Source organism: Budorcas taxicolor, chromosome 3 (genome assembly GCF_023091745.1).
Source record: "Budorcas taxicolor isolate Tak-1 chromosome 3, Takin1.1, whole genome shotgun sequence".
NCBI lineage: Eukaryota > Metazoa > Chordata > Mammalia > Artiodactyla > Bovidae > Budorcas > Budorcas taxicolor.
The window spans coordinates 49,900,539-49,920,332 of NC_068912.1; the positions used below are offsets into that span (position 1 = coordinate 49,900,539).

Genomic DNA, 19,794 nt, shown 5'->3' on the forward strand with positions numbered 1-19,794 from the left:
GGGCCCCGCGCTGGGCCCCGCGCCATGCCGCCCCGCCCCGCCCCGCGTGCCCCGCGATCTCTCCGCCGCGCGCCCGCCTGCCGCCCGGCGCCACGCCCGCCGCAGGCCGAGGGCCAGTCACCCGCGGGCCGGCGCCCCGCAGCCCGCTCGCCGCCCCGCCCCGCCCGGCGCCGCCGCGGGACGGGTAACGGTTACGAAGCACTTTCTCCGCCGCAATTTCTGCTTAGTCATTGTCTTCCAGGAAACGGCTCCTCAGTTGGGAGTCCACTCTACCGCGGCGGCCGCTGTAGCAGAGAGCCGTAGCCATCAGCGCGTCTTTCCCGGCCGCAGCTCCGCCGCCGCTCGGTCGTCCTTGGGCCCGAGCGCAGGCCGGGGTCTCGCCGCGCGGGGCGAGCAGCCTCGCGCTTTGCTCTCCGGCCTCGGGCACCGCGTCCTACGGGCGGCCTCCTTCCCCGCCTGCGGCCCCGTCGCCGCCGGGCCCGCTCCGTCGGCTGCTGTCATGGGCACCGACAGCCGCGCGGCCGGAGCGCTCCTGGCGCGGGCCAGCACCCTGCACCTGCAGACGGGGAACCTGCTGAACTGGGGCCGCCTGCGGAAGAAGTGCCCGTCCACGCACAGCGAGGAGGTGAGGGCGGCGAGCGCGCCGGCGGAGACCGGCTCCAGGGACAGGCCGCGGGCCGGGCCGGGCCGGGCGGCTCCGCGGGCGGGTGATCGGGCTCTGGGCGCCGCTGGGGACGTGGGCGAGGCGCGCACCTGGGCTCCGCCTGCGAGAGGAAGCCGGGGCTGCTATCTGCTCGATGTCGCGTCCGAACCTGCTGTTGGGGGGCACTGCGTCTTTACAAATTCGGCAGGTGCAACTTGATGAGGAGTGACGCCTCTTGTCGGTGCTCCCGGCTGATGACCAAACTCTCGAACCTATTGGATCGCTCTCCCGGGCGAGGGGATCAGAGAGGGCCGATCCCGCGCTTCGTCCCCCTCTCTAGCTCACTCCCTTTCTCCCACGGCGTCCAGGTAAAGAAAAATTGGGGGGATTATCTTGCCGAAGACTCAGATAAGGTAGTAGTAATAATCCAGTTAGCTTTAAGGGTGTTTCTCTCTGGCTGTGAGGCAAATGACTGAACACTCAAATTCGGCTTTGGAAAAAGGTATGTATTTCTCTTGCCGAAGATTAGTTTGGCTGAAGACTGACCACAATTTTGAAACGGCAGGGAATAACCTGGAATTATACTCTCGTTGAATATTTGTTACATCGCTGGTCCTTCCTGAAATGAAGAGTTGATCATTACGCACAGTTAATTGCTGAGGCACGTTGGTGGTATAGGACGGGTTTTAGTGTTAAAAAATAACAATAAAACAAACTTTTAATTTAAGAGCTCTGTGACTTTGGGAAAGTTACCCTCGCGAGCCTATTTCCATGACTTGAAAGTTGGATTGTATCATCATCAGGTCACGGTGAGGAATAAAAGATTCTATATGAAACCCCATGCAAGCATTTATCTCCCTTGCCGTCTGGTTCAGAGAGATAAAACAAATCTTGATTAAAAGAAAAAATTCCTAAGCTACGTCAATTATGATGTTATCAACTGTGTTCCTAATCAGTTTGAAATAAGATGTTGGTAAACATACTACGTAGTAGCAGTAGCATCCCTCTGAGTATGAGTTGGACCTGTGCCCAGGCCTCCTACTGGCAGTGAGGACCAATCGGGGGATGATAACTCTTGGTTGCAACTTTAATAAGAATCAGAATCCATACCATATTCTGTGTCCAGGATGCAGATCAGTTTGTCTCTCTTGTTTGTGTTTGTTTTTTAAACACCCTCACTTGTGCTATTTCTCCCAAAGATAGACACTTCTGTGTTTTGTACTAGACCTTTAACTTCTCCAGGGTTGATGGTTCAATACAGCATTTTGCACATAGATAATTCTGGGTGACATTTTCTCTCTCTTATCTCACTTAACACATGCTAAAGTAGTAGTTTGCAGTTTGACTGCAAACTCAGTAAAAGAAAAAAAGCATTTTGCCATGACAGTCCATTTCATGTTTTCACACACACACTCAAAATCTTATGAAAAGATTTTACTATATACTGTGCATTCTAATTTTTTCTTATTTTAATTTTTAAAAACTTGACTTGTTAATACAGTAATGAGTTACACCTCTCAGTTTGAAAAACATTCTTCAAAAGACTAACTGTGATTTGTGTATTTTATTTTGGGTTAGGTGAAGGAGGGACAAAATTAAGAAATTTGAAAACTTTTGAGGAAAGCTTGGTGCTAGCATATGTGAAGAAAACGTGATTAGAATAGGAGAGGTGTGTTTTGTTTCTATGTAAAGAACTTTGCAGCAACCAGAGCTGTAAACCAGAGACATTAAATTTCCTAAAAGGTCTTTTCTAGTCTAATGTTTTGTTTTTTAATTATTCTGTAATCTCTGCCCAGATTTTTTGTTTCACTGTAATTTTCTGAAATAAAATCTTGTGTTTTAAATGGGCCATTATTGGACTGTTTTGAACAGTTATTTGTTGTTAAGGTATTTGATCATGTAGGATTTTTTTAAAACTCTTACACAACTCCAGATCTAATGATACACTAAACTATGATGATGCTCATCTTCCATGATACTATGTGTGGTAAGAATGAAGAGAGCAGAGAACAAAAAAGTACAAAGTTAACGTTCATTCAGTACAGATAACATATAAAAGATTAAAAATCACTGAGTTTGTGATAGTCAGTGAATTTCTCTTATTATTATAACATTGGACTGTTCCATAACTTGTCCTGACAGAAGGGAGAGAACACTCTGAAAATATACTTATCTTCATGAATTGAGAAATTTATCTGGAAAGCCTTCCGCCAGTTAACCATCCTGCCAGAGGAAAATTTCTAAAATTTCTCCCATGACTTGAGCCACAGCACTCCTGATAGAATTGTTGTTCCTGCTGCCTCAATTTTTATTAATTTTTTCAGAGAATATTGACTTGTAATTCTGTCTAAAATGATTATCAACTAATTGTTTTTTATTTAATGACTTAAATTTGATTATAAATATATAGACCCTGTAAATGAATTCATATGGGTTATTGTGGCTAGCGCATGAATTGCTGTTATATATTGTAAATCTTAAATAGGTGATTCTGAGCTCTTGATAAACCAGTTGTCCCTTGTAATTATCTATACTGAAATATAAGCAGTAAAGTTCTTGTGTCGGTTTTTATCATAAGCACTCAGAGATCAGGTAGTGAGTTCAGAAGTTTAATCTCTGTTGATCAGACAGTGAGTTCAGAAATTTAATCTCTGTTGTTGATATTAGGAAAGTGCTTTTGCAATTCAGGGATGTGCTTCTAGTTACTCATTTATTTTTTCATTGATTGCCCACAGAATGCAAAGTACTGTGCCCTTGGTATTTATAAGGCAGTGATTTCAAACTGCTAGTGTTGGCCCATTTGTGGTCAGAAGTCAGTTCAATGATTCACGGAGCAACATATTTTTTTCTAACTCATAGAAGTCACCAGCCTATCTGGTATATAGTAAGCATAAATATTACTTTGTCAATTATCGTTGTTATATGTATGTACGTCTGTACTCACTGTGTTAGTGTATCTTATGTTGGACCACTATTAAATAAGTTGGAAATACACTGTCATAAGAGATAAAAGATAACTAGACACTTGAGTGAATTTACAGAATACTACAATGTTAGTGTAAGAAAATTGTATAAGAAAACATTGATGACAGGTCTAAGGTCTACCTGCCTGTTAGGAAATGACTTATATGAACTGACTTTATGCAAGTTGACTCCTGTGAGATAGGACTATGGTGGTTTCTAGACTTTAGAGTACATTTTGATTACTTGGATGCCTCTTAAAATGAAAGTTCTGCTGCCCTTAGAAAGTGATTCAGCAGATCTAGGATGGGGCTCGGGAATTTAAACATTTATTGAACACCACAGGTGATTCTCATGTAGACACATAGTGGTTAAGGTTCATTCTAGTCAGGCTGCCTGGGCTTGATTACAGTTCCTCCATTTATAAATTTCCTTATTCTTGAAATTTTGTTTCTTTATGAATCCTTTTACATCTCAAAAGTTTCCTTAAATTTTCATTGGTGCAAAAGTACTTTTTAAATGATTAGATTACTGCTTTAGGTCAAGAACATTTGAGAATTAAGAGTAGTATAAAAACAGATATAAGTTGATCTTTGTTAAAGGAAACAAAACCTTGTAGAATTAAAATTTTGATTTGTATCGTATTTCCTATGGGTATCTTCTTTTTCCTACTTATCAGATTAATACAGTCCTTTTTTTGTTTTTAAACTTTAGGTGAAGGTTTATTTCAACCTTTTTTCATTGTAGAAGTACGTAAAAAGTGTAGTATATGGTTAACAGCTTAAAAATACGTTTCTTTTGCAGCTTCGAGATTGTATTCAAAAGACCTTAAATGAGTGGAGTTCCCAAATCAGCCCAGATTTGATCAGGGTGAGTGAACTGTGAGTGAAAAAATCATGTAATAAGCAGGAAATTAATTTTCTCAGGTTTGATCAGGAAGTCAGATAGGCAACTAGCATGAAAATCACTGTGGTCCATTTGTTGAAATGGCAGTTTGACCCAGTAGGCTTAAGCATGAAAGAGAAAATCCAACTCTGTAGTCAACTCTTCAGTAAGACAAGCTACTAAGATTCCACAGTCTCCTCAGAGTGTATTTAGTTCCAGTTTATATTTGGTCTAGTAGAGGAATGACTATCAAACAGTTCTGGTTTCTAGATTGCTTTGGTAGACTATAAGCAAAACATAGTTGCTAAAAATAATTTTATAAGTGTCAGTTACTTATGAAACAGTAAGAAAGTGTTTCATTGAATATCAGTATATGACTATTATCAAAAATATTAATATACAAAACACAGTCTGTAAACTACTCTTTGGAATCCAGCTTAGCCAAAGGCTTGTCACAAATTACAGAGACTACTTAAAAAGTATGGAAGAGGACATGTACTAAAAATAATTGTTTCCCCAGAGCATACTGCAACTTTGTAACTAAAGGTGCTAGGCAGACATTCATAAATGTCTTCTCTCAGTCTCCTTTCTCTGAAATGACCATTCACTCTGTGCTTGACTTGTAAATACTTAACATGTGGTCAGGCATTCTGTGTTCAAGAATTATGGGAAAATCTTGTTTACTTTGTTTTAATTTTATAAATGTTAGTTTGTTAGTGATTTTTATGTACCAATATTTTACATTTCCCTCATTAACTACTCATTTTTATGCATTGGACTTGCCTTTACTTTGTTTCCACTGCATTGGGAAAAAAATATATTTTGGGTTAAAATGTTTGCGATTGACATATGGGAAGTTTTTAACATGTCAGTATCCAGAAGGAAAATACTACTTTTCATTGATTTCTGAGTAGAAGTATGGACTGTGTTAATGGTTCTCACTCTTCACATACTGCCCAGCTTGCTTGCTGGTTTGTTCATTTGTCTTTGGTCATACATCCTTCCCCCACCCCCGCCCTGAGTATCTCATCAAAATGAGAAACTTTCCCAGAAAAATGGACACGCACATATATGTACACAGCACTTTACCTTTATTTCAGGGCTTTCTAAACTTTCTGAAGCCAATCAGGTAAAGAACTTTATTGTCTTATGGGTTCTCTGCTTCTAAAGAGTGTTATGTAGAAAATATGTAGCTAAGTAAAAACATCCATTTTATATTTATTGTAAATATCATGTGTTTATTATAGGAGTTTCCAGATGTCTTGGAATGTACTGTATCTCATGCAGTAGAAAAGATAAATCCCGATGAAAGAGAAGAAATGAAAGTTTCTGGTAAAGTCCAGCCTTTACAGTTCATTTTGTTTTACAGTGGATAATAGGTTTTGTTAGGCATGGGGCCAAGCCCCTTTGACTCTGGTAATAAGTAACTCGATCACTCAGTGTAGGAAATATAGAGATTCTTTATAACATAATTTTATAGCCAGCTTTAAAGAAGGAGTTATAGGAGGTCACTGTTGGCTACTTCAGTGAAGGCAGAATAGAACTTCACCTCTTCATTTTGTTCTCACTAATTTATGTGAGACATTATTAATCAGAGCAGAAGAAGAAGAAGTAGGAAAGAATAAAGGGAAGGCTTAAGAGCAGTTTTCACCCGAAGCCGGCGTAAGTCCTCCCTTCCTGGTGTGACACTACTAAGCAATGGCTGAGGTCACTTGGGAGCAGGGAAACCAGTCTGGGCAACAAGTCGCATGAAGAAAAATAATATACATACTGTGCCCATTCAACAAAGGTGGAGGGACTCCTGCTACTTTCCAGAGATAGTGTTAAGTTCAAGGAATGAAAGCTGTTCTTGTCCTCAGCTTACAGTCAGCATAACATAGTCACTAAATACTTGAGCTTAACTAGATTGAAATTCCTGGATGTGCAGATTACTGACTGACATAATCTAGGGCTAACAAATGATGTAACATCTCTGAGCTCAGTTTTCTTATCTATAAAATGGGGATACACCTGTTTCTCAAGCTTCCTTGTAAGTCAGATGAAATAACGAAAGAAGCACTTAGCATGGTTCTTGGCACAAAGTAAAGTGCCAGGAAACTGTTACTTATTACTGTTGGTGGCTGTGTCGTAGTTGTTGTCATTTTATTATTCTTCTTATTAGGATGAACACGTAAGATGAATTAGAGCATTGACTCTAATAACTACCGTTTGTTGAATCTCACTTTATACCAGAGATTGTACTTGCCATTATGGTTATAACCATATTGGTTATATTTATTCTATAGAATTTTCAAAATAATTCTGCAAGGTAGGTTTATTATCCCCATTACACAAATGACATTAAATAATTTGAAAGCTGTTGTGTAGCAAGTAAATGGTTGAACCAGGAGTCCATCAAGGTATGGCTGACTACAGAACCCATTTCTTTTTGTTAATTTCACATTACTGTTTGTGTTGAAAAGGTCATCAGAGCAGCATTTCTCTGTGGTGTATTACAGTTCATCATGGTGTAGATCCATTTTGGAACTCTTAACAAGTTGTGCTTGATTCCTGGAAGGCTTGAGATTTTTGATAAGCATCAAGAGCTTTCCTCTTTTCACCTACCTAAAAATGCCTCCTCTTTTGGAAAGAGGAGACCATCTCAAATGACACCCAATTCATAGCCAGTGGGGTAATGATGGGGAGGGTTTTCACAGAATATAATTACAGAGCTGAGTTGGAGCAAAGTGGTAAAGATTGACTCTCAGCTGGTAAGGAAGTTGTGATGGCTTTTAGATAAAGAAGTAACATGCGGAAAGCAATATTTTAGGAAGATTATCCAGCAGTAGAAAGGAAATGACAACAAGAAGTGTTGTACAAAGGAAATTTGTTGTATGTATTGAATGCCAAGCACTTTACATAAGGGTATTTCATTAACCCTGTTTTCTCTCTATTACCCTTTATGATTTTCTCTCTTCTGGCTTTCCTATTACTCTACCTATTTGTTGAGTAAATTTAGATTTTTGAACAGTGAGTTTATTACATAAAGTAAATATATACATATTTATATATATACAATATATATAATGTTGAGTCAAATCAATCCAAAGTTTCAATTTCATTTTGTACCTATCAAATTAGCAAAAATATATATCTTTTTTTAAATAGCATCCTATATTGTTAGGAGAGCAACTTCTTACTTTTAATGGTCTGGTAACCTGACGCAATTTTTTTTTTAAGTAAGAGATAAATAAAACAAGACTAACAAAAGAATCATATCCTTTGACCCATGATTACATTTCTGATCTTCAGAAATGCTTCAGGCATAAAGTTGAACAGAGAGTTACCATCGATATTATTCATTAAGAATACAGAGTACAGAGAATTCCCTGGCGGTCTAGTGGCTGGGACTCTGTGCTTTCACTGCCAAGGACCTAAGTTTGACCCTTGGTCAGGGAACTAAAATCCCACAAGCTGCAGAGCCAAAAAAAAAAAAAAAAAACAAAAGAAAAGTACAGAGTAGGTAAAAATCTAAACAGTAACTGCTTTTGGAGATGAGACTCTTGGCAGTTTACCTAAATACTGCATAGAAATATAAAAAAATATTTGTTACATACGGGTAATAAACCAAATACATAGAAGTACAAAATATATACTATGTTTCATATGACCAAAAACTTGAAGGTATCATTGTCTAAAATTGAAAATGATTGTATTAGGAAAGTAGAATTGCGGGATAATTGTTTGTTTGGTTTTTTTGGTTTTGTTTTTTCAATTTTCTTCTCATTACAAGCAATCTAATCTTCATATAGACTTTAGTTTATTGGAGAAAGTATATAATGTGGTGATGGTTTAGTCACTAAGTCATGTCTGACTCTTGCAACCTCATGGACTGTAGTCTACCAGGCTCCTCTCTCCATGGGATTTCCCAGGCAAAAATACTGCAGTGGGTTACCATCTCCTTCTCCAGGGGATCTTCCCAATCCAGGGAGGGAACCCAGGTCTCCTGCATTGCAGGCAGATTCTTTACTGATTGAGTTACCAGGAAAGCCCAGGTATATAATATGCTCCATTAATGTTTAATTCATAAAAAAAGATATTTTGAATGCTTCTATATTTATCTGCCCTGCTTTCCAATAAAGGAGAATTAATATTTGCCTTTTTGTTTTGACAATCAGATACTGGTTGGCAACTAGCATATCTTTTTAAAATTACCATGGAAATACACTTTTAGGTCTTAAAACTATAAAACAAGGCAGCTAGGGAAGGAAAAAATTCATTCAGGATTATCTGTTCTTAGTATTTTAGCAGTGTTACTGCTGTGTAGTAGAATGTTGCTCAAATATAATAATCTGTTTTGTTCTTTTTGTCACTCAGCAAAACTGTTCATTGTAGGATCAAACTCTTCATCATCGACTAGAAATGCAGTCGACATGGGTAAGCAAAATTTTATTTTCATAGTGAACTTTAAATTACTGTAAGTGTATTAATTATATCTTGTGTTCACGTCTAGTTTAAAAAAAATGAGCTCATTGCAATTTTACTTTTCAAGTTCTAGCCTAATTCTTAAGGTTTCTGTGGAAATCACATCAACCAATGTAAGGTCATATTTTGATATATAAGAGGACTGTAAGAGATGTAACATAACTGCAGGTAAACTGTATATTTGGAGATAGAAATTCTCTTTCATCATATTCTTATTTTTAGTACTACAGGTGAAATATCAAAAGAATAACAACAAAAACAAGCATTTTTATCTATTCTCATCTCATGGTGAGGTTACTATATAGCATTATAATTAATGAGTATTTTTTCTTTTAAAACATTCTTCTCGTATTTACATACATTGAACAGTTAAATAACTAGCTCTTTAATATAACGATGGAAGGAATAAAAATCGTTAAAAATAAATTCATTTTTACAAAAACTAAGAAGTTTCCTACATCTATCGTTGTTTAGTTGCTAAGTCATATCTGACTCTTTTGCAGTCCCTTAAACTGTGTAGTCTGACAGGCTCCTCTGTCCATGGGAATTCCCAGGCAAGAGTACTGGAGTAAGTTGTCATTTCCTTCTCCAGGGGATCTTCCTGACTCAGGGATCGAACCTGCATCTCCTGCTTGGGAGACAGTTTCTTTATCACTGAGCCACCTAAATTAATGTGTGAGTTAAGGCCATAAATTCAGTTTCTCATTGTCTCAAGCTTATTCTTTGCTATGACTACCAGTTACAGGGTTTCCCAGGTGGCACTAGTGGTAAAGAACCCACTGCCAGTGCAGGAGACATAAGAGACTTGGCTTTGATCCCTGGGTTGGAAAGATCCTGTGGAGGAGCACATGGCAACCCACTGTTGTATTCCTGCCTGGAGAAGCCCATGGACAGTGGAACCTAGAGGTCCACAGGATCCCAAAGGTCAGACCCAACTGAAGCAATTTAGCATGCACACACAGCACACCTGACAATTATAGGCTATTAGGCCAGAAGCTACCAAAAAGTCCTGGGGCCTAGAAAATAGGGAGCCTACAGTAGTTGTAAGAGTCCCCAGGAATGAGGCAAGTCAAGGAAACCCACATGTCTGCCACACAGACCGAGTAGATGATTGGACACTCATTGTTTTGAAAAAGATGGAAATGTTATACATGACAGGTAAATTATGAAACCTAGTGGAATAATCTGTTACATAGAGTACTAGTGAACTATGGGCAGAATTCAGTGGGGGAGCAAAGGCCATTAGAAACAACTTGCCTTCGTTACGTACAGACGTTTGTCTTCTTTGTGTTTTCCTTCGCATCAGCCTGCTCAGTCCTTGGAGTTGCACAGCTGGATTCTGTGATCATTGCTTCACCTCCTATTGAAGATGGAGTGAATCTTTCCTTGGAACATTTGCAGCCTTACTGGGAAGAATTACAAAACTTAGTTCAGAGCAAAAAGATTGTTGCTATTGGGACCTCTGATCTGGACAAAACCCAGTTGGAGCAGCTGTATCAGTGGGCACAGGTAAAGGACCTCTGCATCCCGAGCGCTCCAGGAGCACCCTGTCTCTCACAGTCTTTGCTGCATCCCATTAAACATCATGCACAGAGCAGACACCACTGTGGGGGGCCTGTTCCACATATGGGGATTTTGAGGCAGACTTTGACAAAAAACTCTAGAAAATGTGTGTTGAAACATTCATAGCCAAATGAATTAAGGCTCTTTCCTTCACTTTTAACTATGTGATAAAAATATTATGTTTTCCTTTAGGTGTTATTAGACTGTGGTTCTAATGAGAGAATATCATATATAACTTATATTTTGCTCTGTTATTTAAAGACATGTAAGACCTTCAGTTCACATAACTTGACATGAAGTGAAAGTGAAGTCGCTCAGTCGTGTCCGACTCTTTGCGACCCCATGGACTGTAGCCTACCAGGCTCCTCTGTCCATGGGATTTTCAAAGCAATAGTACTGGAGTGGATTGCCATTTCCTTCTCCAGGGGATCTTCCCAACCCAGAGATTGAACCTGGGTCTCCCACATTGTAGACGGACGCTTTACCGTCTGAGCCACCAGGGAAGTCTTGATACGGAGTAGGAGTCATAAACTAATGACTGCCACTCTCTGGCCTAATAACCTACACTGTTATTAGGGAAGCTGCTTACAAGTAGTTTACCTTTGCTGTCTCTGTTTTCTTTATTCCTTTTACTTCATCCCCAGCCTTTTCATTTTCTTCTGGGCAGGAAAACCCTAGAGAAAAGTTGCCTCCTTGTCCCTTTGACTTGGTGATAGCCAGAATGTGGCTAAGATTCTGCTGAATCGCTAAGATCACTTGGGTGATCTGAAATGTATCTGTAAATTAACCAGAGCATCTATTAGAAATGACCTAATTCTTCTCTTTTTCAAATGTATATGATTAATAACCATATTATATACTTCAGCATTAAATATACTTGTCATTTGTATTTGAGCCTTTGTCTCTAAGATATCTCCTTTCTAGGTGGAACTGTCACACTTAGAATCATGTTTGTTTTCAAGACAGATATATTAGATGGCAGGTTCTAGCATGAGACTTTTTAACAGTGTAGGAATATATTGGCTTATTCCCCTCTCCTTAGAGCTATTTTTCCCTTTCCTGTTACCAGTACCGTGAGTCAGAAAAGTATATATTAATAAGTATATTCAAATCAAAACTACAATGAGGTGTCACTTCAAACCAATCAGAATGGCTATCATCAAAAAAATCTACAAACAAATGCCAGAGAGGATGTGGAGAAAAGGGAACTCTCTTGCATTGTTGCTAAGAATGTAAATTGACACAGCCACAATGGAGAACAGTATGGAGATTCCTTAAAAACTAAGAATAAAACTACCATATGACACAGCAATCCCACTACTGGGCATATACCCTGAGAAAACCACGATTCCAAAAGGCATGCACACCCGCAATGTTCATTGCAGAAATGTGTACAATAGACAGGACGTGGAAGCAATTTAGATGTCTATTGACAAATGAATGGTTAAAGAAGTTGTGGTACGTATATACAATGGAATATTACTCAGCCATAAAAAGAAATGAATTTGAGTTAGTTATAGTTAGGTGGATGAACCTAGAACTGTTACACAGAGTGAAGTAAGTCAGAAAGAGAAAAATATCGTATACTAATGCGTGTATATATATATATATACACACACACACACATTTGTATATATATATGTGGAATCTAGAAAAGTGGTACTGATGGATGTGTTTGCAGGGAAGGAATGGAGATACAAATGTAGAGAACTGGCTTGTGGTCACAGTGGGGGAAGGAGAGGGTGGGATGAGTTGAGAAGGTGGCATTGACATATATACACTGCTCCTGCTGCTATTTAGTCCCTAAGTCATGTCTGACTCTTCAGGACCCCATGGACTGTAGCCCACCAAGCTCCCATGTCCGTGGAATTTCCCCCACAAGAATACTGGAGTGGGTTGCCATTTCCTTCTACAGGGGATCTTCCCAACCTAGGGATTGAATCTGCATCTTCTGCTTGGCAGGTGGATTCTTTACCACTTAGCCACCTGGGAAGCATATATACACTGCCATGTGTAAAATAGATAACTAGTGGGAAGCCACTTTATGACACAGACTGACCTGGGGCTCTGTGACAACTTAGAGGGGTGGGATGGAGAGGTGGGGTGGGAGGGACACCCAAGAGGGAAGGGATACTTATATAGTCATGACTGATTTGCGTTGTTTTATATAAGGCAGAAACCAACACAACATTGTAGAGCAATTATCCTCCAATTAAAAAATAAATTTAAAAAAATCTGGCACAAGTATGCTGCTGCTGCTGCTGCTAAGTCGCTTCAGTCGTGTCCGATTCTGTGCGACCCCACAGACGGCAGCCCACCAGGCTCCCGCGTCCCTGGGATTCTCCAGGCAAGAACACTGGAGTGGGTTGCCATTTCCTTCTCCAATGCATGAAAGTGAAAAGTGAAAGTGAAGTCGCTCAGTCGTGTCCGACTCTTCGCGATCCGGTGGACTGCAGCCTACCAGGCTCCTCCGTCCATGGGATTTTCCAGGCAAGAGTACTGGAGTGGGGTGCCATTGCCTTCTCTGGGCACAAGTATAAGTAAAAGTAAAAAATAAATTCATGTAAAAGTAAACTTGAAGCACTGTAGGATGTGATATTTCATATGTTCTAAAATTGAGTCCTTTTATTGCTTTCTACTTTTCAAAGTACTTAATTTAAAGGAGATGTCATGATTTTTCTTTTTCACTTCTAGGTAAAACCAAATAGTAACCAAGTTAATCTTGCCTCCTGCTGTGTGATGCCACCTGATTTGACTGCATTTGCTAAACAGTTTGACATACAGCTATTGACTCATAATGATCCAAAAGGTAAGACTGAGATTTTCATTTGTAGAGATTGATCAGGTGCTTTTATTTTATAAGAAGCTACTTGTTAAAATTTAAATTTTAATTGTACAATGATAAAGGTACAATGCTGTCACCTAGAACTATTCTTAATAGTTAAAAACACATACGCCTTTATTTTAGTTTCAGAAAGCTTTAATTTTGTGTTTGTACCAATGGGAAAAGAAAGGAAGAGATCACTTCCTGAACATCCAGTCTGCTCAGATTTATAAATACTAAGCTACACAGAGAAGATCTTGTAAGATACTCTAACTAGTGTCACATATAATATTGTGTAGTACAGCAGAGATTGCACCAAAAGGCCACTTAATTAAAGAGGATAAATATCTGGAAAAAGCAGCAGATAAAATTTAATTTGAAACTTAAGCATCTTAAGATGGGTATTTGATTAGGTATTTTATTAATCATTACCAGCAAGACATATATGTTTGATGTTAATCAGAAATGTTATTTGATTAATGAGAATGGCTTGTCTGCCTTTTGTAGGATACTTTTTTATCAACATTTTACAAGAGAAGTTGGAAAGCTGGGAAGATAGTGTTTTACACTTTAGTTACTAGCAGTCTGCTCCATTTTCATTTTTTCACAGTTTCATAGTGAGCAGAGGTGGGGTTTTACTAAGTAAACATACAGGCTCTATGAAATAGTTCTTTTTGGTATACAAGTGAGAGCTATCTTGTGAAAATTTCAAATTCCCATGACACTTGCCCTGGTAGCTCAGACGGTAAAGCGTCTGTCTACAGTGCGGGAGACCCGGGTTCGATCTCTGGGTCGGAAAGATCCCCTGAAGAAGGAAATGGCAACCCACTCCAGTATTCTTGCCTGGAAAATCCCATGGATGGAGGAGCCTGGTAGGCTACAGTCCATGGGGTTGCAAAGAGTCGGACACGACTTCACTTTCACTTTTATAGAAGTTCTCATTTAATAAAAATCGGAGGAAATTTTATTTTATAGGTGATTCCTAAATAAAAACTTTCAGCTTTTACTTTCATTTCATGACATTTGTATAGGTGGTGTGATTCCATTTATATTTAGGATGCTTATGGATAACTTACACCTTACTATAAACAGTCTGCCTCATTCTCATTTTTTTTTTACTATTTTATAGGAAGTGGAGGAGGAGTTTTAATAGTTATTCTTTCTCAAATGCTAGGCATCATACTACATGCCTCAGAGATTGTAACTCTCACAACTGAAACTGGACATTTTATGGATAAGGAAATAGGGCCTTAGAGTTTAAGAAACTCCTCAAGGTCACCCAGCTGGCCTAGCCTGAAGTCTGAGCTTAGACCTAGGTCCTGAGTGAATCTGGAATCTTTTCCCCACTCTGTCTCTGATTTGAAACATTAGTATTGTAATATTTCAGGTCCAAAACTTTCTTTCAGCCTCCATTTAAATCATACCAGAATAAGACATAGTTGCTTTTACCTTCCCTCTCCAGCAGAGCTTTCACGCGTAAGTAATTAGATTCATTTTTTTAAAAAAAGGTCATTTTAGTGAAGATCCAACAAAGAATTGCTGTGCTGATTTGTTCTGAAATATAAGCTATTTAAATTTTAAATTCCTATATGTTGGCATATATTATCTAATTTTTCTATTTACTTTGTGGAGGCTCTTCCAACTGTAATTATTACCAACAGCAGTTGTTACAAACAGCTGATCGGTGAGCCTGTACGCCATTTGTGCTCCACTTGAAAAACATGTAATTCTTTTTCCAGTGGGAAAGGAACCAGGAAAAGTCTTAAGGTGTCTAGTGTTTTATTTCTGTTTATCTAAATGTGGGCATGTGGATCATGTGCTGATACATCGTCATGGAAAGATGTATTACATACGTATAGGAGAAGAGAAAGTTAATCCTTTTGGGGAGAGTGTGTCTTTGTTTTACCAGTGTAATTTGACTTTAGGATGTTTCTTTGATTCTAAGCCCTTTAGGTAGAATTTATAGTCTGATCCTGCACAGACTATAAATGGGTCTTCAGACACTTTGATCTGTAATGGAGCAGTTCCCTTAAAAGTTTTGTCGTGTTTACTGATTCTAAAGATTTAACATTAGTTGAATTAAAAGAATGTAGTTAGTGAATAACATAGTTTTCTGATTTTGTGTAAGTTTTTTTTATTTATTTTAATTGGAGGTTAATTACTTTACAATATTGTATTGGTTTTGCCATACATCAACATGTATCCGCCACAGGTATACACGTGTTCCCTATCCTGAATCCCCCTCCCTCCTCCCTCCCCGTACCATCCCTCTGGGTCGTCCCAGTGCACCAGCCCCAAGCATCCAGTATCATGCATTGAACCTGGGCTGGTGACTCGTTTCATATGGATGAAACTGGAACCTATTATACAGAGTGAAGTAACCCAGTAAGATTTATTTTTTAAGCAAGCAAGTTGTTAAACATTTAACTCTATTTGTCATCTAAAATAGAATCTTGTTTATAAGTCACCGAAAGGCCTTCCTCTCTTCTATAATTACCCTTATTCCTCAGAAAGGTTTATTTTCCATTATTCTTTGTCCTAGAAGTTGTGGTAACCGTTTAACTACAGTCAGAGTACAATTGTCAAGTATGTGATTCTGACTTAAGACCTTTCCTTTTTTATTGGCCTTCCTCCTCCCCTCACTCCCATTAAGTCTATAGTATGCCTCATTCCCCCAGGGTTCCTCGATTAGACAATCTGAAAAACAGATCCGCAAACAGAAATATTTGGAAAATTACCATTTTATTTATGAAAACTACCGTTTACTAGCTGTGTAAACCTTGGGCAAGTTATCTAATGTCTCTGCATCGATTTCCCCCTGCAAAGGAAAATAATATCCATCTCTTGGGGTTAACATATGGATTAAAAGAGTTAATACATGTGAAGTACTTAGAAAAGTGCCTGGCACATGACAGTAGCTAATATTTACTGAGAGTTTAGTATTGCTGTTACTCAAATATCACAGCAGTTCATTTTGGGGCAGGCCGGTTCTTTGACATTCCCAGATCATATTGCATAGATGGTCATCTAATCCCTATCTGTAGGATTGGTTCTGACCCTAGTGGAATCTTTCCATATTGAGTGATTTCTTCAGTAGACTATGTGCCAGGCATTGTAAGTACTAGAAATACAGGACCAAGTCAGCAAAATCTCAGCTGTCATGGAGTTTATATCCTGATGGGAGGAGACACGAATAAGATAAATGTTGAATGTGATATGTGTTGGTATGTGCCATGGAGAAAAGTTGCCTGAGGAAGAAGAGTGCCCAGGTTAGGGGGTGTTGTTTTATGTAGGATGGTTAGGGAGGCCTCTGCTAGGGTACATTAATTACAGACCTCCAAGAAGGGCGAGAGCCATGTGGGTATCCTGAAGAAGAGTGCTCAGGGAAGAGGGAGCAGCTAATTCAAAGGCCCCGAGGTAGAAATATGTTTGAGGATTTCAGGCTACAGCCACGAGGCCAGTGTGACTAGAGAGGAGGAAGTGAGGAGGGGACTTGTAAATCGGAGCACTGGCAGAGGTCTTAGATATAAATGTGGACTCAGAAAATAATGGTTTCATCAAAGAGATGCAGATTAAAAGACAACCGTCGGGAAAGGTTTTTTAAATGATTGCTGGTGCTGGTGAGGATATGGTAAGATTGGCACTCCAGTATCAAGTGTGAAGCGCAGTCTTTCTGAAAAGCAGTTGGCAGTACACCATGTATCAAACCTTCCAAAGGTACTTGTACTTTGACTTTGTCATTCCATAGCCAGGCATGCATTTTAAGGATGTTCATCAAGCTTTATTTTTATTAGCAAAATATTAGGAAAAAACTAATTTTTTTGCCAACAATAAGAAAATGTAGAAATTATATCTATAAAATATATTGGGAGAATTATGAAAAATGCTTTCACAGAATAATTACATGGGAAAATATCCATAATATATGTGAAAAAATAAATAAATTAGGCTATAACTGCAGTATGATTTCTGGTTGTTAAGATATGGATACATACATACATATAAAATAAATATATACAGAAAAAATAGTTTGATGGAAATACATGGTAGTGGAATGGTCCATATTTTTTTCCTTTTGTCCTTTCCTTTATTGTCCCTGACTGTACATTGGGATCACCTGGAGATTGTCAAAAAAAACACAAGTATTCAGGCTCCTCTCACCAGAAATTATGAGTTAAACTGGCTGGGTTACAGGTGGAGATACTTTCTAAAGAACTACCTGGGTTTTTCTGATATTCTGATTCATATTTGTAGCACACATTAAGGATAAATATTCAGTTTTGAGGTGTTTCTTTTGTTGTATTTAAATGCTTACCTACATAGTAAAGTGCTTTGATTTCAAGTTTAACAATTGGGATTTTATTTGTTGTTTGTTTTAAGAACTGCTTTCTGAAGCAAGTTTCCAAGAAGCACTTCAGGAGAGCATCCCTGACATTCGAGCACATGAGTGGGTGCCTCTGTGGCTACTGCGGTACTCGGTTATTGTTAAAAGTAGAGGAATTATCAAATCAAAAGGCTACATCTTACAAGCTAAAAGAAAGGGTTCCTAACTGCAGCTTAGGACCATAACCTACTGACCGGTATTTTCCTTGAATATAAGATAAAATTGAGATGTGTAAAAATCTAATTACTGCCTGTAAGTGTGCCTTGGAGGCAGATATTCTTTAGTTATATTTGACAATATGTTATCTGTCAAGTTTGAATACTTCTCTTGCTTCCATATCAGTTCACTCACATGAACCACTCTATTGTTTTCATTAAACTATTGTTTTCCAATTGAAATTGTCTATAAAGAATATACTTGCAATATATTTTTCCTTTATTTTTATGATAATAGCAATCAAGAAAATTTGTCATTAGATATATTTTGGCCTAGGCATCAGGGTAATATATATACATATTTTTTATTTCTAAACAGTTCATTCATTGCTTCTTACTCTATAGTATAACTAAGCAATTTAATTACAATTGTTAAAACTGAAATACTGGAAGATATTTTTCCTGTCATTGATAAGATGATTATATCTCAGACTAACTGGAGTAGCTGGGATCTACTAATAGTGTAAATAAAAGTCCTTTCTTCACTACATGAATGGAAACTTACATTTTTTTAATGTGTCCTTGCTTGTAGTTTACCTGCAATGACTTAACCTCGTATTCTGTGCCATAATTGCTCTTGCGTTTATTACAAGGACAGACCAAAGTAAATATGTAAAGGAGACTAGGAGCTTTGATCTTATTGTTTGGGGGCTTTATAAAAGCAGCTATTTTCACATCCAGATTCTTTTTAATTCTCAATCTGTCCTTAGTATCTTTCTACTCATTCAGAAATATTCAGTAAGTATTGAGCGATTACCGTGTGCTGGGCACTGTGGGCTCTGGAAGGAGGAAGGAGGGAGCACAGGGATGAAGAAACAATTAGGTAAAATATGCAATGCTTGTTCCCTTCTAGTAACCGACTACAAGGGACTAAAAGCCAGAAAAGAGGTGGAAAAAATCTTTAATTCAGGGTCAGTGTTGTCTATTTAGACGGCTTTGTTTGAGATACGGTCTTAACTGTTTAAAAGTAGAACAGTATAACCAAAACTTTAAAGCTAAAAGAGATTGTGTATTATTTAATACGATGCCTCATTAGATTAAGAACCAGAAAATAGCAAATAAATAAGTTGTGACCTTTGGTATATACTGTTAGTCTCTGTAATTCTATAAATTTGTATCTGTGACCCAAATAGTTTGAAAAAAAAATTTTTTAATCTCTTGTATCTCAATTAATACTTTTAAACCATGTATTTTAACATATGGTTTGTAAAACTAAGCTAATGATAATATATATATTCATACATACACACATATGTACATACACACACATACACATGTATGTAACTCATATAAAACTAATTTGCCCAAGTTTCTTCAGCTTAGGGAAAAGAGCTGTGATTCCATATTCAAAATAAACACATTAAAAATCAATATTATATAAACAAACAAGACTCTTCTCCTATCCTAAGTAAGGTTTTGTGGTTTACTAGTTGTATAATTTGATTAGAATTATAATGTGAAATCAGCTGACTTACCTACTAAAACTTGTTTAGACTTTCAGCTTCCTAAAGCCTTCTGTAGCCTTTATATTAATTGTATGTAATGTTATTAAGTATACATAGTTAACTTTTTAATTTAGAAATGTACATTTTTTCATGTAACATAAGTCTTAAACAAATGCTCATTTTAATTTAAGCCTATACAGTAAATTGGCCAAGATATTTAAGAGGGTACTTAAATATCACATTTATTATTTTTTAAAACCCTAGGCTTACAAAAGCGGATTTTTAAAAGGTTATTTTGAAAATAGGAAAAAAAAACGTATATTGCCAATATATCCAGACTTCAGGGGGACCTTTTTGTGTGTTTTTCCACCAACTCTTGACAAGGAACCAAGATTATAGATTCATTTCAT

The 19,794-nt window shown here is 38.1% G+C and overlaps 1 protein-coding gene across 1 annotated transcript; it reads left to right on the forward strand.

Moving 5' to 3' along the window:
• The first annotated feature begins 487 nt into the window (after nt 1–487).
• GCLM (glutamate-cysteine ligase modifier subunit) lies at nt 488–18,200 on the forward strand. Its single transcript, XM_052637580.1, has 7 exons — nt 488–625; nt 4,409–4,474; nt 5,737–5,821; nt 8,846–8,905; nt 10,260–10,462; nt 13,211–13,325; nt 17,721–18,200. Exons 1-7 carry the CDS (start codon nt 500–502, stop codon nt 17,888–17,890), a joined length of 825 nt encoding a protein of 274 aa, XP_052493540.1. The 5' UTR covers nt 488–499; the 3' UTR covers nt 17,891–18,200.
• The last annotated feature ends 1,594 nt before the right edge of the window (nt 18,201–19,794 follow it).

Excerpts from the sequence above, each read along its gene's own strand:
- GCLM (XM_052637580.1), top strand. The coding sequence starts at position 500 with ATGGGCACCGACAGCCGCGCGGCCGGAGCGCTCCTGGCGCGGGCCAGC. Across the intron at positions 626-4,408 it reads CGTCCACGCACAGCGAGGAG|CTTCGAGATTGTATTCAAAA; the intron begins GTGAGGGCGGCG and ends TTTCTTTTGCAG. Across the intron at positions 10,463-13,210 it reads AGCTGTATCAGTGGGCACAG|GTAAAACCAAATAGTAACCA; the intron begins GTAAAGGACCTC and ends TTTCACTTCTAG.